General features: G+C 55.2%; 1 protein-coding gene across 5 annotated transcripts; it reads left to right on the top strand.

Moving 5' to 3' along the window:
* Positions 1 to 590: 590 nt before the first annotated feature.
* Positions 591 to 25,803, top strand: LOC149859443 (uncharacterized). Of its 5 annotated transcripts, none has more exons than XM_090058238.1 (7): positions 591 to 669; positions 14,009 to 14,134; positions 20,626 to 20,719; positions 22,693 to 22,764; positions 23,522 to 23,575; positions 24,235 to 24,396; positions 25,447 to 25,803. In XM_090058238.1, the coding sequence occupies exons 4-7, from the start codon at positions 22,725 to 22,727 to the stop codon at positions 25,542 to 25,544; spliced, it is 354 nt and encodes a 117-aa protein (XP_089914364.1). In that variant the 5' UTR covers positions 591 to 669; positions 14,009 to 14,134; positions 20,626 to 20,719; positions 22,693 to 22,724; the 3' UTR covers positions 25,545 to 25,803. The 5 variants fall into 5 exon arrangements, with proteins under 5 accessions (XP_089914364.1, XP_089914365.1, XP_089914363.1 ...); XM_090058239.1 differs by lacking the exon at positions 591 to 669 and adding an exon at positions 1,969 to 2,167; XM_090058237.1 differs by lacking the exons at positions 591 to 669; positions 14,009 to 14,134 and adding an exon at positions 14,718 to 14,952.
* The last annotated feature ends 271 nt before the right edge of the window (positions 25,804 to 26,074 follow it).

Genomic DNA, 26,074 nt, shown 5'->3' with positions numbered 1-26,074 from the left:
GCTCCAGAGGGGGAGAGAGGGGGTCTGAGGCCAAGCCCCAGCAAAGCCGGCCAGGCCACGGACGCACAGCGAGCAGCACGGGCCCGAGCGGCCTGCCCTCCCCGCCGCCCCGGGCCCCGCACGAGGGGGAGTCCGTCTCTGCATTGTTCCAGCGCGCTCTTTCCACAGGCGGTGCCAAGGCCTCCCCGCTTGCTCCTGTCTCCCGCGTGCTCCGTATATTTAGCTGCCTCTAACCCTCTCCCTTTCCTTATATAGCAGAGGCCAAACGAATTTCTCACTCTCATTATTAATAGCCTGCGAGGAGCTCTTTGGAGGCTGCCAAAAATAGCAGGCAAACAGTGTGCGGCCGGAGCGGGGAGAGGGGCGTCGGGCCGAGGGAGGGGGCAGACGGGCCTGCCAGGGCAGGGCTGGCAGTGCGGAGGGGGCCCCTCTTCTTTCCCTCGGTTTGCATTTGGTCACCAGAGCAAGGGGTGCCCCCCGCCTGGCCCTGGTCTGGCGCTGGCAGCCCCCCCGCCACCGGCCTGTGGGCTGCAGGACATGATGCTGCGCGGGCGGGCGGCCGCGAAGCCCTCGTGTCATCCTTTGGACGCTCTGCAGCGCAGAGGAACCGGGCTCAGAGCCCAGGCGATGCTGCTGCCGGAGGAGCCCCGAGCGAGGCAGACCCGGGAGGTAGGACCTGGGGCTGCAGAGCCTCTCCGAGAAGTTCCCAGGTGTTGGGAGTCGCAGGCAGGGGAGGAGCTGCAAGGATGGGCCAGCTTCGAGATCCTGGGGGGCTTTTTCCCACCCCCCCTCTTCATCCCATTGCTTTTCCACCTGCGCTAGCGAAGCCCTGCTCGGTGGGCCTGGGCTGCGGCTGACCCTCGGCCCCATATTCACCCCGAGCCCGCGTCGCAGACCGGGGGCCCGGCTGTCAGGGGCTCCGAAAGCTGCCACCGTACCCCGCGAGCAGGGGCAGCCCCGGGGCCCTGAAAAGCCAGGACGGGGGGAGGGGGATGGCGAGGAAAGCAAATGCGCCAGCGCACTTCTTTGCATGGCAGCTTTGAAGAGCCAGACTCAAGGACGGAGCCGCTGGCAAGAGGCTGAATGCTCCCCGCAGCAGGGTCGGAAGATCGGCAGTGCGCTCCGGGCTTCCCCTGCGATTTTAGTCTCATATAGTGCACACCTGGGGAGACGTGCGCCACGTATGTCGCGCCCACCCCCTTACACGCACACGCACATGCACACACACACACTACGGTAAAGATCACCACTCAGCTGAGCCCCACGTCTCCCCATTTCACCTCCAAAATCCACAGAGAAACTCCCTTCCCCTCCACCCACATCAGCCCCACATCCCGCTGCCCCCAGACCAACAAGCTGGCGGCGCAAGGCGCCCTTCACTATTGCCCCGGCCCCCGGGATGGAAGCAGGGCCCTGGCTATACCCGGCAAAGTGCTTTCGGTGCCGCGGCAGGGGCTGGGGGCAGCACACTGGGGTCACCCCGTTGCTGGCCTGAAGGCCGCTCGGGGCTGCCCCTTGGGCAGGGGCACCAGCCAGTTTCGGAGCTGCCCTCTGCCCAGCACGGCTGGCGGGTGAAACTGCTGCTGCAGCTGCGGCGCGAGAGGCGCAGGGCCCAGCGCCGGCCGGACTTCGCAGCTGCGGGCCGAGGCAGGGCGGTGCAGGCCTCTCGCCATTCGTGTGCCCGTGACAGCGTTGGCTGGTTAATAACAGCGCGAGAGGATTGCATTAGCACAGATCTGTGCAGCGTCCGTGCCTCCTGCCTGGCAGCCGGGCACAGCGTGTGCGAGGGGTGGTATTGATCCCGGACGGGGCTTCGGAGGAGGCGACCTGCCCGTGGCTGCAGGGGAGGGGGATGCCCCAGCAGCCGGCAGCCAAGGACCCTTTATAAAGAAAAGCATCTTTGCCGCCCAGCACCTGAAGGTGTCTGCAACCCAGGCAGGGTCTGCCTTTAAATCCCTCCCCTCGGCTCCCCTCCCTTGCAAGGAACTTCTCAAGCTGAACTGTGAGGATGCTGCATGCTCCTAGGGAACAGAATGCAGACAAGCTGAAGGAGTTTCTGTGGCAAAGTCAAGGCAAGCAGGCGGGTGCCGGGATCTGGCAGGCGACGCCACAGCCCCCGGGGGCCTGCCATGGACGCCCACATGCAGCTGGAGTCACCTTCAGGCCAGTAAGTGGCTCGGGTGCTGGGGAGGGGGTGAGAAGCCAGGGGAGGTGGCAGGGGCTGCAGGAGGGATTCCCGGCGGTGAGCGTTTAACCTTCACCAGTACATAGTGGGCACCGGGCTCCCGGCTCCAGTGCCGGAGCTGCCTTTTGTTATGTGCAGGCTTTGCGCTAGACGCTGATAATCGGAACCATAATCAGCATTTTACTTGGGCTTTGGCTCCTTGCAGCAGCTTTGCAGCGCGAGTGCGGGTGAAGGGGGTGGGGAGTGAGGGAGCAAGGGCTTCGAAGCCACCGTGTCTGGGGTGGAAGGAGCATGAAGTCTTAGCAAGTGTCCTGCAGGGGCGAGGGGCAGCTGTGACCCTCCCTCCAGCTCCCCGGGGCCCGGTGCAGGTGCCCCTGTTCTGCAGCCCTTGCAGAAGCGAAGGAGCAGGGCTGGTGGCAAACTATTGCTGGGGGGGGGGGCTGGGCCTGGCGGCTTCACGCTGCCCCGGGGCTGGGCTGGGGGGTGCTGGCAGCCCTGGCGTGGCTACAGCGAGTGGGCAACTGCGGCGGGGGGCAGCAGGACTGCCTGCGGGGAGACCCACACCCATTGCGCAGCTTCCACCCGAGCGGGGGAAGCCCCAGTCGTAAATCTGCTGCCTGCGGTAGGCAGCACAGCAGGGATCGCCCCTCGTGGAGGGGGGCCGGGATCCCCGGCTCGTGGGCAAGCCCTTGGCTGGGCCAGGGGGAGGGGGGCCTGCCCTGCGTTATTGTGGGGGGGATCCCAGCTCTAACTTCTGGACTCTGTATTCTGCACATCCCCCGGAGAAGAGCTGATCACCATGGCAGAGGGGACAGGGCCCGGCGCTATCCATCAGTCAGGCCCCACGGCGCGGTGCTGGGGAGGGGGCTCTTGGCCGGGAACTTTGCCCGCTCCCTCGGGGGTCGGAGGAGGAGGGCCGGGGGCCTGGCATGGCGTGCGGTGCTGGAGCTGCCCCAGGCCCCATCCCCATCCCCTCCCTACCCGGCTTCCTTTTCTCCCTCTCTTTTTTTTTTTCTCCTCCGCTCAAGTGGCTAATGCAGCGGGTTTACAAGGGGATCGATGGAGGAGCAGGGGGAGGGAAGGGAGCAGGGCCAAGAGAGAGCGATGAATAGTAAAACTTGGAAACGTCTCTGTTAGCGAGTGACTGCAGAGCGGCCGGGTGAGAGAGCAGAAAAAAAGACACTTCCTTTTATAGCCAGGCTGGGGCTGTGCTGGGCGAGCCCGTGCCTGTGCGTGTGTGCACACGCGCGCTTCCCCACATCAAAGCCGCCCTTTGGCAGCCTCGCCGAGGACTCCCTGGCTCACTCTCGCTCTCCATATGCGATGCCATTTGTGTGGCCGAACCCCAGTAAGCGCCCCGGGGCCTGACTCCCAGCAGCGCAGGTGGCGTTGGTGCAGGACAGGCCTGAGCTGGGGTCCATCAGCCAGGCCCGGGGGAGCAAACGTGCTAGCTAGTCGGATGTGTCAGGGGCTGGGTCCCGTGCCTGGGGAGTGCGGGGCTGTCTCCCAGATGTGCTCACACTTCCCCTGCAGCAAGATGACAGCTATGTTTCCAGGGTCAAATAAAAGGCGCTTTGGAGGAGATGGGAGCAGAGCCGCTTCCTCTGGGATGCAGGGAGGGAGGGGGCTGAGATCTGCGGCAGCCCGCCGTAGCAGTGCCCTGGCCGGCCCCAGCTCCTCAGAGCTGCGGAGCCGGGATGCTCTTGCCTTAGAGACTCCCCTGAAGGTTTGGAGGGTGGTCTCAGCTCCAGGGAGACCTCGGGCTAGTCTGGGGGTGACCTCGAGGCTGCTGGCTGGGAGGCCGTTCAGAGTAGCTCCCCTTCGCCTGGTACTTGCAAAGCATGGATGGGGAGGAGTGGGAGGCAGGCAGCGCCTGGGGGCTAGGAGCATCCTGGCAGGTGGAGGCTGTGGAAGAAGCCCTGGCTAGGCAGGTCTGCGGTGGTGGGTCTGCTGGAGGCTGCCAGGTGCCGAGCAGATGCAAATACCTGGCTGTGGCAGGGCACCTGCTTTGGGGAGAGCCAGATGCAAGGCCACGGGAGTCCCCTGAAGGAGAGGGTCTGGCTTGCTCCTCAGCAGAGCCTGGACGTGGCTGCTCTGAGCCCACTGGGCTCAGGCTGCAGGGAGCCAGGCTCCTGCCCCCCATCCAAGGTCACCAGGGAAGGGCCTCGGCCCTGCTCCTCGGTGGGATTCTCTGCTGATGGCAGGTCTGTGGGAAAGGCCCTGGGAGGGACAGGGGGGCTAAGGGGGTCTCAGCACAGGTAGGGACCAGTCTGAAGTGCCAAGGAGCTGCTGCCTGGGGTCAAAAGACACTGCAAAAAGCCGTGGGAGGCTGCCAGGAGTCCTGGGGGAGCGGGGGCTGTGTGTGGGGCTTGGGAGGTGCTGCGCACCAGGCCGGGCGGGGGGGCAGAGCTGTGCAGGGAGCCGGGGACAAGAGCCGGAGAAGGCTATGCGTCAAGCTGGAGGCACGCTGGCAGGCTGCAGCCGGAAAGCTCGCGCCAGCCCTGGGCAGGAGGGGAAGGGGCCCGTCCCAGTGACTTGCAGTGAGAGCGAGGAGCCTCCACCACTTCGGGCCAGAGTTTTAAACAGCACCTAGGCACCTAACGCTAGCTGCTCCCAGCAGGACCTCAGTGCCTAAATGCCTTAGCAGTCCTGCCCACTTACTCCTGCAGAGCTGGGGCCTATGTGCCTTGCCCAAGGTCACAGGGAGCCTGCAGCAGGGCAGGGCTCTGAGCGCAGGTTTCCCACGTGCCTGGTTTGTGCCCTACCCCCAGCCCATCTTCCCCCAGCTCTCACAGAGGATTCCTGCACCACTGGCCTCTGTCTTGCCCTTGCGCCCAGGCCCTCCAGGCAGCAGTTCCCAGTGGTGACAGCAGCCCCGCGATGGCCAGCAGGGTAAGCGCAGGCCAGGAGCAGCACAGAGATGCCCCAGCCGGGCTGTGGGTGGAGGGGGAGGCTTCGTGCACCAGCTGGGTTGTGCCATGGTGCTTCCGCTCTGAGGCTATGGGCAAGGCAGAGACCCATCGCGCTGCCATATCCCGCAAGCAGCCCAGCCCGCTTGGTCTGAACACTCAGCTGGGCACTTGGGGAGCGGCTGTGCCTCTTGGATATGACAGTGCCATCACTAGCATCCAGGCACAGAGGTTCGGGAGTGCTTTGAGCCCCCATCAGAGCCCCTCTTGCCCCGATGGGGGGAGCTCAGCTCCGCAGCACCGCTGCCAGCTGCTGGGGCAACACAGGGAGGAAGGTCACATCTGTCCCTCCTTGAGCAGACACGCGTCACCCCCTTGCGCTCACCCCCGAGAAACCGCAGTGCAGAAACCCGCTGCGCGCACGCTCGCCTCCTTCCTGCGCGCTCGGGGGCTGCAGCCGCAGTCCCGCAGCAGCTACTCCCCCCTGGGGAAGGGCAGGTGCCAAAGGGAAAGGACCCGGGGCGACACGGGGCTCCTCATGGCAAGTGGCTCTGGGGAGGTTAAGGCATCTGGCATGGAGACCCCAGCCACAGCCAGAGCTGTGACAAAGATCCCAAGGAGCCCTGTCCTCCTCCCCAGGATCTCAGCCGACGACAGAGCTCAGCACCGTGAGACCCAGGGAAGGGGACAGGTGGGTTAAGGGGGCTGAGGGGTGTAGCCTGCCCCTCTGGGCTGCGTACCAGCTGCCAGGGTGGGCTGGGCGATCAGCAGCACGCTCCTTCCCAGGCAGGCGGCACTGCAGCGACAAGCAGCAGCAAGGGTTAAGCCACCGCTGCCTTCTGCAGAGTCAGGGCTGGGGACTGCTCAGGGACACAAGGTCAAAGCCTGGGGCGCCAGGGGCAGGCTGGTGCCTGGAGCACAGGGAGTTGCTGGATGGGCCAGGACAGGCCTGGAGCTGAGCTCCTGTGAAACACAATCTTCCGCAGGCAGCTGAGCTGGGATGCCAGGGATGCTGCCCGGGAGTGCCAGGATGCTGGAAAGTGCTGCAGTCGTAGGGCACTAGCTCGGTCCCTGGGGTGGCTTTGCTGGCACGGGCTGCCCCCAGTGTCTGCTCCTGGCCCAGAGGCCAAGGGGTGTCTTTGCTGCCGGGAGTTTCTCTTGCGTGGGGCCCAGCAACAGGGCTGATGTGCACACTTGGCACCCAGCGGCTCCTTGCAGAGCTGCAGTACGTGGAGTTTGCGCCTCCCCCGCGGGCCGTGCTGTCACAGCCTCACCACTTGGCCAGGGCCTGGAGTGCAGATGCCCTCTGGGGGCGAGCCTGCCCCTGCCATGCCCCTAGCCATGGGTTATGGCGCGGTCTCAGAGCTCTGGGGATTGGCTCTGGTCCACTTCCTTAGGCACAGCCGTGGTGTCCCGTGTGGGTGGCTCCAGAGGCAGCCCAGCAGACGAGAGCCCTCGGGTCCCTAAGCCGTCCCCGCAAACACCCCTAGGCCCCGTGCCGAGGGCCAGAGAGTCTGTTCACCCGTCCTCATCCAGCTGCAACTTGTGAAGAGGGAGGGGATAGTGGACAGAGCAGGGGATTGCGGGGTTGGGCTCTCAGGGTCTGTTCTCAGCTCCGCTACCGCTGGGTTTTGTGACCTTGGGGAAGCCACTTCCCCTCCCTGGGAGTGGGGAGGTGATGATTAACAGCAGTGGCCAAAACAGGCTGCAGAAAGGCTCCCTTGCGCTCAGCTAGCGCGGCATGGCAGGGGCCTGGGCAGACTGGCAGGGAAGGGCTGCCCGTGCTGGGGGCAGTGAGCAGTCCCCCAGGCCCAGTGGCACTCTTCAACCTCCCAGCCCCTCCCCTAGCCCTTGGTCCTTAGGTGTTCCTACCCCCGGACCCCAAGAGGACTTGAGAGGAGCCCTTAGCTCCTGTGGGGCCAAATTCACACCTGCACCAATGCAGGGACTGGGAAAGGGGTCTCGTCTCCAAACTTCTGCCCCCACCAGCTCCTATTTAGAGTTTCCCCACTGCGAGGGCAGGCGAGCCTCCAGACCACCCACGCTCTCCTGAAATGCTCCCTCTGCAGAGTCAGTGCAGGGCCAGTGCAGACACAGAGCTTGGAAGACCTGACTTTCTACAGCTCTGCACCTGCCACGGGGAAATGCCGTCCTGACAGTGAAACATGATGCTGTGAGCCGTGCCCACCCACCGGGCGTACACGGGGCCTCGCCTGCAAGGGGAACGGGATAGGCTTCATCTGCAGACCCCACTTCCATAGGAGACACGCGCAGCTCTGCAGAGGCAGGTACAGCTTAGACGGGAAGCCCTGTCTGCCCTGTGCTCTGCCCTGAAAAGTGGGCTAAAGTGGCACTGATGCAATGTCCAGGCATGGGCACAGGGGCTTGTTTCACCCGCCCTGCCTTGGCCTCCGGGATTTATTTCCTTGAGGGGCCCTGTCTACACGAGCCAAATCTCCTGAGCTCTTCCCTCCCACTCGCCGAGCCCCGGGGCTTTTGGAACGACCCTCGAGTCCCATGGGGGTGAGACTGCAGGTGGGCCCAAAGCAAGTGCCCCCCTCACCATCCCCTTCCCCCCCAGGCAGGTCCTAAGCAAGTCTGTCAGTGCAAATCCAACGAGTGACCATGCCCCAGTGCAAACCAGCACAGCTCAGTGGGCTCCAGTGACTGGAGCAATGATGCTGATTTATACCTCCTGGGGGTATTTTAATAGCACTGAGAGCACTAGAGGTGCCATGTGTCTGCATCCGTCTGCCATGGAGGAGCCATACCTAAGAGAAACCTGAAGCACCTTACAAGAATCGAACCCAGGAGTCCTGGCTCACTGCCCCTTGCCCTTGGGGCAGGAGGATCTGGGCTCACTCTCCCTTGCTGCTGTGAAATCTGGAGTGGCTGCACCAGAGCTGTGGAGTTAAGGTGACCTGAGTCTTCAGCTGGGGAAACTGAGGCAGGAAGCAAGGGAGTCTCTGGGCCAAGACCCAGTGAGGGGAGGCTGGGTTGGAGACAGAAGGACTGTAAAGCCAGGCCTGGGGTTGGACACCTGCATGCAGCACAGGGCTCCAGTGGGACAAAGCGCTTCACTCCTTCTTTCTGGGAGTCGGGTAGCTCCATGGCACCCCCAGCTCCAAGGGATCAATACCGACGTGGGGAGAAAGAGGCAAACATGCAGGGAAAACATCACAGGAGTGACAGACTCCCTCTGCTACTGCCTGCATTAGCACTGAGGTCCGGTCCTGCTGTGCTAGGTGCGGTACAAATTGGAGAACTCTCCTCACCTCACAGCCGAAGGTGAGACAAAGGAAGGATTGCTGCCCTGATGTAACGCTAGGGAAACTGAGGCTCAGACAGGCTAGGTGCCGCCCCAGGGTGACACAGGAAGCCCTGTGGCCAAACCCCATTTCCCCGAGCCCGCAGACAGTGATTCTACCCCAAAGCCATCCCTCCAGCACCCAGCTCTTTATCTGATCCATGCTAATGAGTCACGCAGGCGGCAGCCTGGGGCTAAAATGGTTAAAACCCGTGGCAGAGAAGTGGGCCCCAGGGAAGGGCCAATTGTGCAAAGAAATCAGCTCCAGCAGCCTGTGCGCTGAGGCTGGCAGGGGCTGCCGGTGGGCCTCCAGGGCCCAACCTGGCCCGGCTGGCATCACAATGGGAGCTTTGCCATCGGCCCCAGTGGTAAACAGAGCGCAGTCCAAATGGGTTACAGCTGAGGCTGAGTCATGCCCTTGTTTTTGTAGAGAATGAGCAGCTTCAGCTCTGTGCCAAAAAGTGGCCTCTGAGCCCTTGATCCAGAGCAGACTAGAGTCTACGGGAAACCTCCAGTCAGCTTCAGAGGGCTTTAGACCAGGCTTCCCGCACAGCGTGGGCCTTGCTTATGAACATAAACATGCGATTGAGTTATCAGTGCTTTCTAGTCTCTCCTGAGAGGTTCCCTGCCCTGTTAAACCTGGGGCTTTTGCCTCACTACAGCAGCCTGCCGAAATAGTGGCGGCTCCCAGGATTTGCGTCCTGAATCAAACAAGGTGTGCGTGCGTGGTGGAGGTGAGGGGCATGGGGGTACTTTCAAACTAACGGGCAGTGAAAGAAGAATCTCCCCCTGTCCATTGCTGCCTGGGCATGGTGCCAGGGAGAGGAGTCGAGTTTTTCAAGACTATGGAAGTGCAAAGAAACCTGTGAGTTTAACTCATGAGACAAGCATGGGTTCTCAGCTCGAGGGGTTGTGCTGTTGCTGGCTTAGACCTCCGTTCTGCCCCCGCTGGGCTCTTACTTATGCATTTTGAGGCTTGCGGGGCTGTTGGATCTTTTAGTCTGATCTAGCAAACCTGAATAAAAACCTTACCTGGTCCTTGCTGCTGCAGCATCTCAGCACCTCACCTTCCTTCCTAGATTTTGCCCTCACAGCCTCTCTCTGTGCAGAGTGGGCCCTTGTCCCCTTTGGGAAGAGGGCAAACACACACTGGGCACGCCTACATGTTCCTTAATGCACAATAGTTACTGCACATTTAGTTTAGTACTTGCTTAATAAAGTACTAACGAAAAGCGGAGTAACTACAGTTACTGTGCCGTAGTGCCGATGCACAGTTTTTTAGCGATGCTTAATGTGCAGTAGCCTAATACTACCACACACTAGTGCATTAGCATGATTTTTGCCTGGCACGCTACTGCGCAGAGTGATTAGGCCACTGCGCATTCAGTGTCTCATGTAGACGCACCCACTGAGAGGTGAAGTAACCTACCCGGGGTCACGTGCAGAGTGTGACGGTGCTGAGTCTTGAGCCCATAGTTCATGAGTCCTGGCAGGGCATCTTTCCTGCCCAGCACACCACTTTGTAGGAAATAAACCTGGTTTATTGGCGCAGCCTGAGCAAACCAGTTTTATACTAGGTATCGTGATGAAAAAGCTGGGGAATAGTGTTGCTTTCTAATATACACACATGTGCGATAGTGTCCCAGGCAGGGACTTCACTTCACATGCACCCATCAGCTCTCACTCAGGCCTGAGAGGCTGGCTTTCATACCCGTCACCTCTCATATGGGCTGGAAGTGACACGGGAGGATGTCTGGGTGCTAAGTGCTTAAAAAGCTGGCTTGGAGAAGGAGCTGTTCAGCCCATGGAAACCAGTAGGGCCCTGGGGATGTGAAGGGCCACCACCGCTGTTCCCCTGCTGAGGGCTGGCCGGCCAGATTGTCTGTCACAAGCGTATCACCAGCAGACATCTCTGCCCTCTCCCGCTTTCCCGAGTGTAACATGGGCAGGCAGCGGCAACAGGGATGAGCTGGGAGTGCTTCCCTTTTAGACAGATATGCAGGGATCCTGGTTTTTCCTGACAAAAAAAAATCCCCACTTTTCAGTTTAAAAAAAGTAAAATCCACATTTTTCCATGATCAAAGTGAAACGCCACTATATCTATATCTATAGCTATATCTATATCTTAGTGGGATTTCATATTAATTATGGAAAAATGTGGATATTGGGTTACTTTTTTTAATCTGAAAATTGGGGATTTTTTTATCGGGGAAAACCAGGATCCCTACATGATGTAGCACAAAGGTCATCTCCTCGGTCTCTGGGTTACATGACAGCAAGGAGGGAAGGTGATGCTAGGGCAATGACCCAGTTGTTTGGGTCCAAGGGACCTGAATTTATGAACTTGTGGCTCAAAGCCCCCGAGCCCTTCCCGCACCTGGCGAAGGGGTTGTTTCAGAGATTCAGCCACTGCCAAGCCCCTCTGAGACTCATACTCCCTCTCTCCCCGTGTGATCGCAGGCTTGGATTTCGCTTGCTCCGTGCATTAGGGAAGCGAGGGGCTGGTTCTGCCGAGTTGACGCTTTTGTCCTGTTCTCCTCGGGGATGGAGGGATGCGATGGTGCAGGGCACCAGCCCCTTCCCCTGCTGCTGTTCACGGCAGCCAAGCAAATTCCTTGGCCTCAGCCAAGTGCTGGGGAAGATTGGCCTCTGCCTCGCGAAAACAGCTAGGTGGACAGGATTCTCCAAGATGCTCAGAGCTGAGCAAGCAGGGGGCCAAGGACATCTGTCCAGGGATGGGATGGCAGGAGTCTGGGTGAGGGGTCAAGAGTTAGGGGCGTCAGCAGAGCCATGTACAGGTCCCCCTCTCCTTGATCTTGTGCTCAGTCTCCGTTACATGAGGAGCCACAAAGAGGGAGGAAAGCTGGGAAGGTGCAGCTGAGAGCTGGGGAAGGGGCTCCCCTTTGCTCCCCAGCGCGGGACAGCCACTCCTCTCCCCTGCTGCTGCGGGACCAGAACCTCTTCCCGTCTCGACTGGCCTTAATCCCTGCCTGCGACAACAGAAGCCCTGAGCCCAAACACCCCTCTTGCCCTCTCTGGTATTAAATTAGAGGGAAACTGGCATGCAAAACCATCCTTAAAGCCGCCTCACATCTATCTGGAACTGATGGCTGGCCAAGGACGCCATTGCAGGGCCCAGCGCAGAGCTGCAATGGCACGGGAGCAGCCCGGTGCAGCACCACCTCTTGCCACCATGTCTATCGTGGCACCGTGTCTATACAGACCTAGAGCAGTCTCCTAACGCCCATGAATGGGCTGAGCCCATTTCTGTTCCAACCTACTTAGGAAGACGCTTTCTTTGAGGGTTTCCCTTGCCTGGTTCCTGGGGGCGTCTTTCAAAGGCAGGGCCGTCTGTTGATTCATGTAAAAAAGCTCCCTGTGGGATGGCTTGGTGTGAGGGGTATATGCAAGAGAAACACAGTTGCTCTCCGTGACACTGGTGAGTAGTGTCCAGCTTTGAAAACCACATTTCCGGAAAGTGATAGAAAGGCAGAAGTAAAAGGTTTGGGGAACAACCTCTAAGGGAAGGTAGAAAGAAATAGGTTTGTTTAAAATGGGGGTCGGAGAGGGGGGAGATGGTGGGGAAAGTGAGGAGGGACATGAGAACAGACTATGGAAAGCTTGTTCTCAGGAGGCCAGGACTAATTGTTTTCCATATCCACTGGGGATAAGACAAGAAATAATCAGTTTAAATTTGCAGCAAGGGAGGTCAGCTGTCAGGGAAAACCTTCTCACTGCCAAGGCAGGGAAGCCCTGGGGCAGATTTCCCATGGAGGATGGGAACCCCAGTTGCTGGAGCTTTGCAAGGATGAATAGCAGTCAGGGACAGTGTAGGGAGACTAGGCCCTGTCTCAGTGCAGGGAGATGGACTAGGGCACCTGAAGCAGCCCCCCCGGCTCTTCATTCCTGGGGTCCCATAACCCACGCTTCTATACGGCCAGTCATTCCTCACGCGCAGACTTTTAAGCACAAGGACATGTGCCCTGCCCCAATCCTCCCATACTTACAAGAGAAAGTCAGACTCCAAGGGAATCTCCCCGCTCTGGGGTTTAGGCACCGAAGGCCACAGCAACTGTGCAGTTAATGTAATGGCCCTGACATTAGCCCAGACTGCAGCTAGAGATGGCACCACTTGCTTCAGAGGTGACCTGGCAGCACCCAGAGGTTGTGCTGGAGACAGTCCCCCTTTCTGTGCTTGCAGATGCAGGCTCTCTCGCCTGGCCCACCCCACCCCTGGGAAGGGATCGATAGCATTTAGAGCTGCAAAATTAATAACGTTCCTGAGCAGAGAGGAGATGCCGGGGACGGGGGCTTTTAGTGTGGTTGGTGAAAAACATGCCATCTTCTCTTGAAAAATGAGGCTAGTTCAGAAAAGGTTTTAGCACAGGGGGATCACTTTGGGGCGGTCACTTTTAATGGAAGTGGGCAAGGGAGATAGCAATGACTATGACGAATCCCTGGCCAAGTCCTGTCGGGGACTTCACCCCGACTTCAGACCAATAAGGTTAACTATGTCTCTCACTTCACCGTACTGCGCTGCACCCTGCAGACGTTTAGCTTCAGGGACATTACTTGGAAAACACAGGTCCCTTCCCTCTGAATGACAGGCAAAATCCTCTGTAACTGCTAGCACGACAGGGACAACGAAGCACATCTGAATGGCTCAATTCTGTGCAGCAAAGAGCAGCGACACCTGCTTTATACATACCCATGCCTGCGCAAACACAGCCCTAACACCAGGGCAGCACAAGGCCCTGCCTTCCTATGACACCTGCCAATCGAGCATCCCGTGTCACAAAATCCCGCTTCGTGCAGACACAGATTTGTGCATCCTCGTGTTCCAGCAGGCAGAGGGGAAGGAGCACGGGTGGAGGAGGAATGGACACCGTGCCGGTGAGTGATGGGCAGAACTGGAGCAGAGAGACTCCCTAGAGGCAAGTGCCTTGTGAGAAGCACAGAGCAGGGCTCCCTTTAAGCCCTCCCTGAGAGAGCACGCGGTGTCAGGCTCCAGGCACCGTTCCACAGACTGGGAGTCACTGCCACCGCAACCTCCACAGCCACCAGCTCATGCCTGCTCCCCATACGGGGCAGCCTCTGCAGATTAAACCCATACCCCAGGCTAGGCATGACCTGCCTGCAGCCAGAGATATGCAGGAGTCAGAGCTAAAGCCCAGAGGTCCTCGCTTTGCCCCTGCGTCTCCAGCATGATTTTGTCAGTGCAGAGTGTAATGCAATGCCCCTCAGTCCCTCTTATTCTCAGCCCCAAACATGACCCGGGGCTGAGCTCCCTGAGGGCACTTGGCCCTTCAAGGTGGTGGATGGCCCAGCTGCCAGGGGCACTGTACAAGTTAGGCAGTTCGCAGCTCCTTCCTGCAGGGAAGGTCAGGGTAAGGCAGGGGCGGGCAATTATTTTGGGCGGAGGGCCGCTTACTGAGTTTTGGCAAGCCATCGAGGGCCGCATGACAGGCAGCCAGGGGCAGATAAATATTAATTTTCTAAATTTTTTAGGGGCCCGCGGGCCGCATTTTGCCCACCCCTGGGGTAAAAGACAAACCACTCCACTGAGTCTCTTTAAATCATTGCTGTCTCCTTGCCTTATCCTTTCAGGGTCCAGAATGAATCTCCTGTGGCAGACACCAGGACAGGGGGGGAACTGGGAGCACTTGTCCTGGTGCCTGCTGGACATGGCATCCACCCAGCTTGGGAAGACAGCTGAAAGGCAGCTCTGGAAAGGTAGGTACATAGCGATCCTGGCCAGTGACCTTCCTCCCCCATGCAGGGGGCCTGTTCAGGTGGGCCCTGCCTCTGGGGCCTCTCCACCCCAGCAAGTGGATTTGCTCTCCTGCCTCTCCATCATAACTAGAAGCATGGTGTGGCAGAGAAGAGCTACAGACCGATATGATGGATACCTCCCTGCCCCCGGATGGGATTCATGCAGCCCTGAGAGGTGACAGCAGAAGACTTGGCACCAAGAAAGGCTGGCGGATAGATGCAGGGCCAAAAGAAGAACAGCTCCCTCCCAACCCTACATACTTCTTCATATGCCCATATGGAGTCGGCTGGTATTATGGAATGTTAAGAAGTATGTATCTTTGGGCTGGGACCCCCGTGCCCCGGAGCCGCTGGCACAGGAAGGGGTCTACACCCATCTGCCGAAGGAAGAACGTGAGCTCTGGCTTGGCCAAGGGAACAGGAGACCCGGTGCAGGACAAGGCCCTCAGAGAAAGAGTGTGTTCCTGGGGCTGGTAAAAAGGAACCAGATCAACTTGGAACTGGATTTGGTCCCCTTCAACCAGCTGTAGTGGCACATCAACCAGCAGCCTAGGAGAGGTCTCAGAAAGCAACTGGACCGTGGGGCTCATGGACGCAGCTGCTTGAGATCAGGAAGTTACTACAATTTAAAGCAAGACTTTTGCTTTGTTAATATTAATAAAATGAATTTGTTAATGCAATTTAGAGCAAAGTTAATACAATTCAAGCAGTTTGCAAGCAGCTTACAGGAGCAAGAGGAGGAAGAAGAGGAGCCAGGCACCAGATCCTGCTCTGGGAAGGTAAGCGAGTCAGGGCTGCCTGTGTGTTTGGTTTGCTGAGTGTTTGGTTGGTAGGCTGAGTTTCTGGGCTTGTGCTCTGAGCAGCTGAGATTTATTACCCAGATTACAGGTAGCCTTGTGGGTAGGCTACTGATAAAAGAGGAAGAAACTGGTCTATCGACCCATCTTTTATTTGCTTGCACCTTAAAACAGGAAAACAAGCATTTATCCCAAAGTCTATCTTGCTACCCACAACAGCATAACATAGGTTCTCAGGAGGTGGGAGGAGGGTGGCATGCAGATTGGCAGCAGGTCTTCCTGAATTCTCCAAATTTCCCTCCAGCCTATACCCAATATTTATATATGGCTGATTTTAATATTCCAATAAATGATCTCTGCTTGGTTTTATTTAAATGTCTTTATTTCGCTGAAACTTTTGGAACTGGACTGAACCAGAACTCCTGTGGACTTGCAAGGTGTCAGTTAATTGGAACTGATATCCTTGGGATATATTTATATCCTTGGGAAAGAGGGAGGGCTTCTTATTTCCTTTCCTTCCTCCTGGTGGAATGCTGTTCCTGTTTCTTCTTTATCTCGTGGTATGGTATTTTCTGACAAGGTTGTTTTCGTTTTTATAAATTATCTAACCATTTTAACAAAAATAGGTCTATTATAGCAAACTAACATCCAATGCATTTGGTTACATCAATCACTGCTACTACTTTAAGATGATATAGTGTATATGGATTATTTAATGTATAGTCTTTCCTTATCCCCTTTCAGGTCTTGTACTTTGTTCAATGGTATTTGATGGTTTCCTTTACTTCCTGACCAAGTTAGTTGTCACATCTGCAAAGGTTCACACTGTGGTCTCTCAGAAACAGGTTTCGGGGCTTCTGCTTGGCAACACTCCTGCCGCTTAGCCTAGGCCCCTTGAAAATGGCCAAGACTGGCAACCGACCGCTGCTCGCTGGGCGATTGCTGCCTGTGTCTGACAACAGCCCTAACAGGGGAGCAGGGCCAGGCCCAGCAGGGTATAAAAGCAGAGTCCCCAAGAAAACGGGGCAGTCTGCAAGCAGTCCACGTCAATTTGCTGCACCTCCGCCCCCCGCAGGGTGAGCAATTTTTTTAATTAAGAGTAGCTAACCTACACATGTAGTACAAGTAGCAAAAACTCAGCAGTTAGTCCAATACTTAAGCCCCTTGCTTAACTACGGTCCCAAGTGAGGGGGAGTTCACCTGGAAGTCACCTGGAAACTCCCACACCGTCCTTCACTGAAAGCGTGGTGAGAAGAAGCAGGAAGAGGGAACCTTTCAGGACCAAGGAGCAGCGAATAGGCCAGCTCACAGGGGAGTTTGCTTGGGGAGGTCTGCTTGAAAAGAGGGGCGGATTCAGAGTCCCAGAGAAATGGCTGGAGGATGTTGCAATGCCAGAGCCAGTGCCACTGCCGCTGCCAGCTCCTCCTCGGCTTGCACCTGTGAGGTGTCTGTGCAGGCAGGACTTCATCATTGAGGCTTCCACCCAGGGTCTGGTTTGGTGCTGCAGAGACGTTGCTTGCAGGCCCCTTCCAGGGACAGCCAGGTCGGGGAGCACCTGCCATGTGAGCTCTCCCTCAGGGAGCAGGCAAGATTGCTGCAGGCAGAGGTGGTGAGGCTCCAAAGCATCCTCTGCCATGAGGACTTCAGCATCGAATCGGTGGAGGAGACCCCTAGGATGGCAGGGGAAGGACTGCCAGCGAGTGCTGGAGAAGCAAGAGAACATGGACTCCCAGGAAGGTGGAAGCTCGTGGCCTCAGCAGCAAGCGGAAATCTTCATGTCCACCTGCAGTGGTTTGCCTGAAGAACAGATACAGAGCGCTAGCAACAGAGGAGGAGCGCCTTCCGTTGGCGAAGGAGGCCAGGCCAGGCCAGCCCTCCCCAAGTTTGGGACGACTGAGACCACTGCCATCAAGAGGAAGTGATGGGTGGCGGTGGTTGGAGACTCCTTTTTGAGGAGGATGGAGGCATTTATCTGCTGGCCTGACCTGTTGTCTCGGGAGATCTGCTGCTCGCCCAGAGCACAGATCTGAGTTGTCATGGAAAGATTACTGCGACTCATCCAGCCCTCTGACTAGTACCCCACGCTGCTTATCCATGTGGGCACCAACGATACGACAGCAGATCAGCTGTGGCTACAGGGCTCTGGGTGCAAGGGTGAAGGGGGCAGGAGCCGATGCAACCTGCAGATCAGTGCAGGTGGTGTTGCCAGCAGGGGATTTCGCTTCTTCAGCCACGGGATGTTGTTCCAAGAAAGATTGCTAGGAAGAGATGGGATCCGCCCGACGAAGAGAGGGAAGAGCATCTTCGCAGACAGGTTCGCCAACCTAGTGAGGAGGGCTTTAAACTAGGTTCACTGGGGTATGGAAACCAAAGCCCTGAGGTAAGTGGGGAAGCAGGTGACCTGAAAGAAGCACAAGCAGGAGTGGGCCACGGGGAGGCCTTCTCATTCTTCTGGAGAAAGCAGGGCAATCGGCTAGTGACCTCAGGTGCCTGTACATAAATGCACGGAGCCTGGGAAACAAGCAAGAAGAACTGGACGTCCTTGCACAGTCAAGGGACTATGATATGGCTGGAATAACAGAGAGCTGGTGGGAGCTCGCATGACCGGGGCGCTGTCGTGGATGGGGATAAACTGTCCAGGAGGGACAAGCCCGGGGAGAAGAGTTGTGCTCCATGTAGAAGAGCTGTATGACTGCTCAGAGCTCCGGTATGAAACTGGGGACAGGCCTGCTGAAAGGCTCTGAGTTAAGGTTAGAGGAGAGAGCACCAAGGGTGATGCTGGGGTGGGCGTCTGCTATAGACCACCAGACCAGGAGGAAGAGGCTTTCTTCAGACAACTAGCAGAAGTTTCCTGGTTCTCATGGGGGACTTCAATCACCCTGGCATCTACTGGGAGGGCAATACAGCCATGCACAGGTGATGCAGGATGTTTTTGGAGAGTGCTGGGGACAACTTCAGGGTACAAGTGCTGGAGACCAACTAGGGACCATGCTGTTCTTGACCTGCTTCTCCCAGACAGGGAAACCTGGTGGGGGATGTAGAACTAGATGCAGCAACTTGAGAAGCAGCCACCGTGGTATGACTGAGTTCAGGCTCCTGAGGAAAGGAAGGATGGAGAGCAGCAGAGTAAGGACCCTGGCCTTCGGAAGAACAGACTTTGATTCCCTCAGGGAACTGACTGACAGGATCCCCTGGGAAGCCAGTGTGAGGGAGAACGGAGTCCAGGAGAGCTGCTTGTATTTTCAAGCAACCTTACCGAGGGCACAGGAACAAACTATCCCACTGTGCAGGAAGAATAGCAAATGTGGCAAACCACCAGCTTGGCTTAGCAGACACCTCTTTGGTGAGCTTAAACACAAAGAGGAAGCTTACAAGAAGTGGAAGCCTGGACAAACGACGAGGGAGGAGTGTAAGAATATTGCTTGGGGAACGCAGGGATGAAGTCAGGAAGGTCAAAATGCAGCTGGAGTTGCAGCTAGTGAGGGATAGGAAGGGTTTCTACAAGTATGGAAGAGGAAGATCTGGGAAAGTGTGGGTCCCTTACTAAACGGGGGAGGCAACCTAGTGACAGAGGACATGGAAAAGGCTGAAGTACTCAATGCCTTTTTTACCTCGCTCTTCACAGGCAAGTGCAGCTTGGAGACTACTGCACCAGACAGCAGTTTGGGGGGGAGGTGAGCAGCCAGCTGTGGTGAGAGAAGAGGTGTGGAACTAGCTACACATGTACAAATCTATGAGACGGGACATGATGCACCTGAGGGTGCTGAGGAAGTTGGCTGCAGAGCCGCTGACCATTATTTTTGAAAACTCACGATGATTGGGAGCGATCCTGGATGATTGGAAAAGTGCAAATATAGTGCCCAGCTTTAAGAAAGGGAAGGAGGAGGATCCAGTCAGCCTCACCTCAGTCCCTGGAAAATCATGGAGCAGGTCCTAGGAATTCATTTCAAAGCACTTGGCGGAGGAGAATGAGATCAGGACCAAGCAACGTGGATGCACCAAGGGCAAGTCATGCCTGACCAACCTGATTACCTTCTATGATGAGATGATTGGCTCTGTGGATGTGGGAAGAGCAGTGGATGTGAAATACCTCGACTTTAGCGAGGCTTTTGATACCCTCCCCCACAACATTCTCAGAAGCAAGCTAAGGAAGTATGGATTAGATGAATGGACCATAAGCTGGATAGAAAACTGGCCGAATCATTGGGCTCAGAGGGTAGCAATAAATGGCTGTCTAGTTGGCAGTCCAGTAGCAACTGGAGTGGCCGAGGGGTCAGTCCTGGGGCCAGTTTTGTCCAATATCATCATCAACGACCTGGAAGATCTGACTGCACAAGGTCTTGGGTAGCTCATGTGTGCAGGGGCTCCTTCCCTTGGCAATTGCCAGGGAGAGAGCCCTGCTAGCTCCAGCCCCGGACTTATATGCCCCCAGAGCCCTGCCTCCTTCCGGTCATCTGACCGCCTGCAGGTGCTGGCCACTTACCCCATGAGGCTGTTGCTCAGGTTCCCGCAGCTCTGCCTAGCCTACAGGGCTCCCTGGCCAGGCTGCTTCTGCCCTTACAGTAGCAGGCACATCTTAGTGCCCTGCTACAGCAACAAGCACACTAGTTCACAATCACCAGTGCTAAAGAGAAAGCTTGGGCACACCTTGCCTTGGAGAGTGGGATGAGACCTTCACGTGGGGCAGCATGTGAAGGCCTTCCTGCCTACAGGGGCCGTGAAGCAGCTGGTGCTGGCCACTCCTACAGACACTACGCCGGACAAAGCAGACCCAGGGCCGTGCTGCTACGCTACATGACGAAGCGCGGGTGTTGACTCTTCAGAGATGTCCTTGTTCCAAAGTGTGTATTAGGCACAGAGTTAAAATTGGGAAAGAATATCAAATTGTCTTAAGCCATCCAAGCAACAACCCAGCCTCCTGATTGCTCAGCCTTCCTCCTTTGAGAGTGTCAACATCTCACTAGGTGTCCAAGCGTGCAATGTCACCCAGGTTACACGTGCTTGTGTAAATCACCAGGCAGCATTTTGAAGCCTCCTGGGTCTTTTTTGAATCCATCATAAAGGACTAAATCAGAATCCCAGCCCCTACTTGTTTTTTCCCCTTTGCAAGGCTCCTTTGCATATAGTGCAGGGTCCCTGGGACACCTCTTTGATGACTCTGTTGCACCCCATCTCTGCAGGGTGGACTCAGGAAGGCTAGGTACAGACACTTAAAAAGCCTGAGGTGGAATAGATCTAAGCTATGTGGTTTTCTGTAGTTTGGATCTGTAGTGAGCAGAAGACACGTTTGCCCTTGGGGAGGGTGGGGGGGAGCAGGGAGGGACACAACTCTTAGATTGGATTTTGCCACTGTTAACCAAGCTGTATGTGCCAAACTTGTCTTCTGTTATGGGTATAGACAGGTTTCCAATCACCTGTACCAGTAAAAGTGTAATGTCTGTACCTGGCCAAAGTGCATGGACTGTACCATTGGAGCATGGGGAGGGGTGCGGGAGGAGTTCCAAGATGGGGTTGGGGTTTTATACACTAAAAATGTAAAAAGTTACATGAAAATCTTCCGAATTCTCTTTTAAGCCTAAAGAAGAGTAAATGAAGGGCAAGGCTTCCTCCTGCAATCTTGCTTTGGGATGATCAGTCTTTTTCTCCTTTGAACAGCTACTGTTTGAAAGCCAATCAACTGCACTTGCGTCATGGTTCCCTTTAAATACCTGGAGCCACTGGCATACTCTATCAGTTGGCTGCTACCAGGGTAAGTGAAATTTATAACCTAATGGTGATCAAATGGCATTTGTAGCTCCATTTGGAGTTGGGATTTTTCTAAATAAGTCTGCTAGGAATGGGCTATGTTTTGAAGAGAAAAGCAATGCAAGGAGACTACTTTGTATCTCATGTTGCTAATAAGACTTCCTTTATTAAACCTGAAGAAGCTTGACAATCTAGTTCTGGCTCTTGCTGGCTCTACTGTTTTGTTACTTGCATCTCTTGGGGGTGTAGAGACCGCAAGTCTGTATCCTTGCACACTTGGGTTTGCTGGCCTGCAGGGTTTGTGCATGTTTTTCTAGTGGCCTTGGGTTTTGTAAAGGTTGTCTGTAACTTCCCATTAGGTACGGGGGAACAAGCATGAGTAGTGACTCCTTTGAAAAGTCCTTTGCAGGGGTGCAACAGGAGGGAGTAGTGCTAGGACTAAATTACCTGGGTGGGAAGGAAGGTGCAAGGCAGGCAAAAAAGGAAGCGATTTATTTCTCTCTGATCCTGGTGCTGCTGCAAGCTGCCTCTCGGGGCTGAGAATTATCTTTGAAATTCCTAGTCTGGATGGTTTAGCTGCTTTATTTCCTACTTCTACCCTTGTGGCTTTGCTATCTTTCAGTGCCCGCAATCAGCGATCCTTACGTAATTAACCTCTTTCGCATGCCAGCCACTCAACAAGGCAGGGCATGGAGTGAATCAAGGTTATTTTTACTTGACATGGATCCCAGCCAGTTTATAACGAGACTTAAAGGCAAAATGATGCCCACATCATCAGAGCAGATTTTAGTATCCAATCTTAAGTCTGTTGCAGGGGTGGGCAAAATATGGCCCGTGGGCCGGATGCAGCCTGCCAGGCCATTCTATCGGACCCGCAGGACCCCTAAAAAATTTAGAAAATTAATATTTATCCGCCCCTGGCTGCCTGTCATGCGGCTCTCGATGGCTTGCCAAAACTCACTAAGTGGCCCTCTGCCCAAAATAATTGCCTGCTCCTGGTCTATTCTAACTCTTAGGTGCTTCGGTTACCTAAAACCAGTCTAATCCCCTTAAAATGCTAAAGAGCAGGTACACCTTACCTAGAGACTTCACCTGAATTTTCAGACTCAGACATGTTGAAGTTAGGCAGGCCAAGAAATGAGCTTTCTTTTTTATCTCTCTTGTAGAAGGGGTCATCTTAGTGGGACACCATGGTTTCTAGCTAGCTCCCTGCCAGGGTCACAGCTTCCAAGCACTCTTTTATCCAGCCTCCCCAGAGACATCCAACTGATCTACAGCTTTCTTACCAACTAACCTTTCACCCAACTGCTTGAAACCCTGCTGAAAATGCCAATACCAATGCTCTTGTGCGTAGATGAAATCCCTCCGTGTCCTGCAGCTCTAATTAGCTTCAACTGCATAGGATCAAAGACACTACGAAGTCTCTACAGCCACGTGAAAGCTCCTTGTTCCTGCCTTGCAGGGAGCCTTGGGGTCTTAGCACAGCTGAGTTGTTTGGCTGAGGCATTGTAAGGGTCAGCCTTGCTGGCACAGAGACATGTTCGGGAGCTGTGCGCCCAGTTCACGCCTCCTCTGCCACAAGAGGAGACGCAGGCAAATGCCATTACCCATTGATGAACAGGAAGAGAAAATCCCCCATACACACACCTTGTTCTCTGCTCTTGCTCTGCCAAGGTAGGACATTTCAATGCATTACTTAAAGCTGGTATAATCCTGGCAGGGGAGAGAGAAAAGCGGGGAAAATTGACAGGTTTGTTATCCAAACACCCCCTACAACCTTCTCCAGAGAAGACTAATACTAGGTCCCTAGAAAAATGGAGACCCCACTAGTGGGTGATGCTTTTGGTAGGTATAACTAAAAGTACAGGACTGGGTGAGGGAGTAAATGGCATTGAGTCCTGGCAGTGCAAGTCCTTAGCAGGGTTTGAGAGGGGGGCTCTGCACTGGTTTCACTGCATTTCTGGCTTTCTGTTCAAGGCTGATCAAACTGCATCTTATTTCCAAGTGACATGGCGGGTGAAAGTTCAGAGCAGGACTTAGGCATGAGTGGTAAGTAGGAGTGTTCCCTTCAGTCACCGGAAGTACAAGTATTATTAATATTAATATTGTGTTGGTTGCCATGAAACCCAGGGCAGGGTTGAAATCAGCTTCCCACTCCCCCTTCCAAAAATAAAAATGCCCTTTGGGGTTCATGTGAAGCAATCTCTGTACCTGTGGCTGATGAGGGGTTAATGTGGGACTGGACATTTGGATGTGATACAAGTTCTGATTCAACTCTGCTGTAACAGAAACTGGGTGTTAAAAAAACCTGAAACTGCCATGTGAAGGCACTAGTTTAAATAGTCACTTCACCACCTGCAGCAGACAGCACCAAGGCAAATCTATGATGTGCAGGGTAGAAGGTCTCCTTGACTGAGTGCATGGAGCAAATGCTTTGTCAGGGTAATACTCCCCCGGTGCCTCTCCAGTGTCTCTTCTGCAGCCTTTCAAGATTTGTTCCTCCTTTTTCTAGTGTATTTACAACCTGTTATGTAATTTCTAGGATTGCAGTACAGTCTCACAAGGTGTGCTGGCTTCAGCCACGTCACTTGGGTTGGCCAAGATGCTTCTTAAATGAAAAGCATGCAGAGTCTGCCCAAGTGACATACTGCATGTAACTAATGGTGTTCAATCCCGTGGGTTTAGGTGTGGTCTGTGAAGCAACTTTAGGCCACTGAGAAGTCTAAGCCATGATTTCCCTATAGTCCTGCCACATTTACAACTTGCTGATCCGCTGTCATTAAAATCAATCATCTCCTTCCTCTAGATACGAACAGAGGGTCTAAGATACTGACTGGCTTGGCAGTAGGTGCTGGAGCAGGTAAGGGGCCAGCTCAAAGCATGTAACCTAGTGTTTGGATGGGTTAATCGCTTTACAGCAGAGGTTTTCAACGTTTTTTTCATTTGCGGACCCCTCTGGAAATTTTGAATGGCGATGCAGAGCCTCTGAATTGTAAGCATGGGAATTCACACACTTTTGATCATAATCATCTTTCGTGGGCCCTTTAGACTTAGTCTGTGGACCCCGAGAGCCCCACAGACCACAGATTGGAAAGCACTGCCTTGCAGTGCAGGGATCAGAATACGGGGAAAACACAGTCCATATGGATGCCAGATCATGCTGGTCGGAAGGGAGCTGGGGCATGGATCTGAGCTGCCGTCGAGGCTGTAGGGTCTCCTGAAAAGTAGACCTGTTGGCATTAAGTCTGGAAACCTTTATTTAGGCCTGCACCAGCTGAAATATGGCCGCTCTGGCTCTTTTACAGAAATGTACCCCTCATAAAGGATATCCTGTAGGTGGAAGCCCCAGCCACGCTCTTCTAGGGGAAACTGCTTGGTGTACTCTTGACTCCCTAGCGGTTCCTACGTCCTTTCCTAAAGCTCTGTCCCAGAGCTGTGCCACCAGAAAGCTCTGCTGGTTGAAGCATCCCACACACCCCAGCCTGTCCTGTGTCTAACCCTGCTCTATTTCAAATGCAGGAATATCATTACTTGCTGCCCCACTTGTACTGGGGGCAGTAGGATTTACTGGAACGGGAATTGCAGCTGGGTCGCTCGCTGCCAAGATGATGTCAGCTGCTGCTATAGCCAACGGAGGAGGAGTGGCTGCTGGAAGCACGGTGGCACTGCTGCAATCAGCTGGTAAGCCTACACTCATCCACATGTACTTACTTGCTCCCAGATAACAACTCAGCATCTTGCCAGTTCTTCACAGTCTCCAGTTCTTCTTTAAAAGGCAGAGCCTGGTCTCTCTTTGACCAAACCTATTGCTCACTAACCCTGTTCATATGATCTGCAGGGGCCGTGCTGTATTCTGCTATACAGTTATTGGCCTGGCCTCCATTGCAGTGCCTAGCACAGAGGGTATTGTGTGCCCTGCAGTTTCCTGAGAATAGCTCAACATAGATATATGGTATCGGATGTTGCCCCAGTGTTACATGTCTTTTGTGTACAGTTGCCAGCCCTCCCAGATTGCCTGGGAGCCTACCGGAATCAGCACCCATCTCCTGGTGACTATCGAAAGAAATCCGGGAGCGTGCGCTGCAGCGTCCGGATGCGCTGTGCATGAGACCGCCTCCTCCCGGGATAGCGTCAGTCGGAGCTGGCAACCCTGGTCTTGTGGCAATTGCAGCTAGAGACAGAATTCCCCTACTTCAGGGAGTAAGAGGAGGGATGTTTCTTGACTCCACAAGACAAACTATAAAAAGGATGCTGTACATACACCAACAGCAGCATGCATGAGCTGCTTCACTGGGCTGCATGTAGTCCAAACAGCATTAGATCTTGCTGTAGATTTAAGTTACATGCTTGAGTTTCTTAAGAACCACAGGAGTGGCAAAACTGGGTGCAAGTTCAGACCCCAAACCCTAGTAGTGAGAGGCAACTACATAAAGCTTGCTGTGCTAGGTCCCTCTAATGGCATATCTACTGCTTGATGAAGTAAACAAACCCTGGTGGGGGTACAGAGATCAAACCAATAAAAGCTATCTCAAAGACTTTTCCAGCTCCTTGTGCAGGAGGTCAGACTTCATTGGCAGCCTTTTCTCACCAGTGAAGGCCAGAGGCACCTGGCACGCCTTCCTTGTCCAGCCCTTGTGCTTGGGTTAGAGTGAGACTCCATGCATGCACCAGCACAAAGGTTCGCTCTCTGTCTATGGCCTGGTATAATGCAGACCTCTGTTCTTTTTGTAGGTGCTGCAGGACTCTCTGTGACAACCCAAATTGGGCTGGGGGCTGCAGGGGGCGGGGCTGGGGCAGTGGTTAAGAGTTTCTTCAACGAAAAGGACTGAACCTGCTCCTGTGGTGCTTGGAACAAATACCAGCCAGTTGCAGGACTCTTCAGCTCCAGGATCAGCGTTGCTCAAGCAGCAAGTTTATTTTAATCTGAAACATGTGCCGCCTTTGCAGTTCTGTGGAAAGCGCCACTGTGAATTTACCACTTCCCCCTGCCTTCTCCCCCTTTCCTTCCCCGTCTCCTGAACAGCTCTTGATCTCCTTTGATCATTTGGGGTAGGGGAGGAAACAATAAATGAATTAAGTTGTTTAAAATGATGTCACTGAAACCTTGGGGAGGGGGGCCTTCCATGCACGGTGAGGGCTGGAAGAGCAAAGCATTGCTGATGTGTGGAGGGCCACAGCCTGTCAGAGGTAAGCCGAAGTGCTTGCCAAGGAGATAGTTTTGGAGTGAGTGAGAGTGAAGACTGCTGGTTTCTGTATAGGTGGATCCTCTCCCCTCTACCAGATCAATGCCTCTCTTACCACCAGGCTGTCTCAATACCCGGACTAGAGAAATCACACGGGACACATCTTCCTGCTCCTG

The sequence above is a fragment of the Crocodylus siamensis genome, chromosome 7 (assembly GCF_052110815.1).
Source record: "Crocodylus siamensis isolate JL-2025a chromosome 7, ASM5211081v1, whole genome shotgun sequence".
Taxonomy (NCBI): domain Eukaryota; kingdom Metazoa; phylum Chordata; order Crocodylia; family Crocodylidae; genus Crocodylus; species Crocodylus siamensis.
Note: the sequence above shows the minus strand (reverse complement) of the source record. Positions and strands in the feature narration are given on the sequence as shown.

Coding starts and splice junctions, on each gene's coding strand:
- LOC149859443 (XM_090058238.1), top strand. CDS start 22,725: ATGGCGGGTGAAAGTTCAGAGCAGGACTTAGGCATGAGTG. Junction 22,765..23,521: donor GCAGGACTTAGGCATGAGTG/GTAAGTAGGAGT, acceptor TCCTTCCTCTAG/ATACGAACAGAGGGTCTAAG. Junction 23,576..24,234: donor GGCAGTAGGTGCTGGAGCAG/GTAAGGGGCCAG, acceptor TTTCAAATGCAG/GAATATCATTACTTGCTGCC.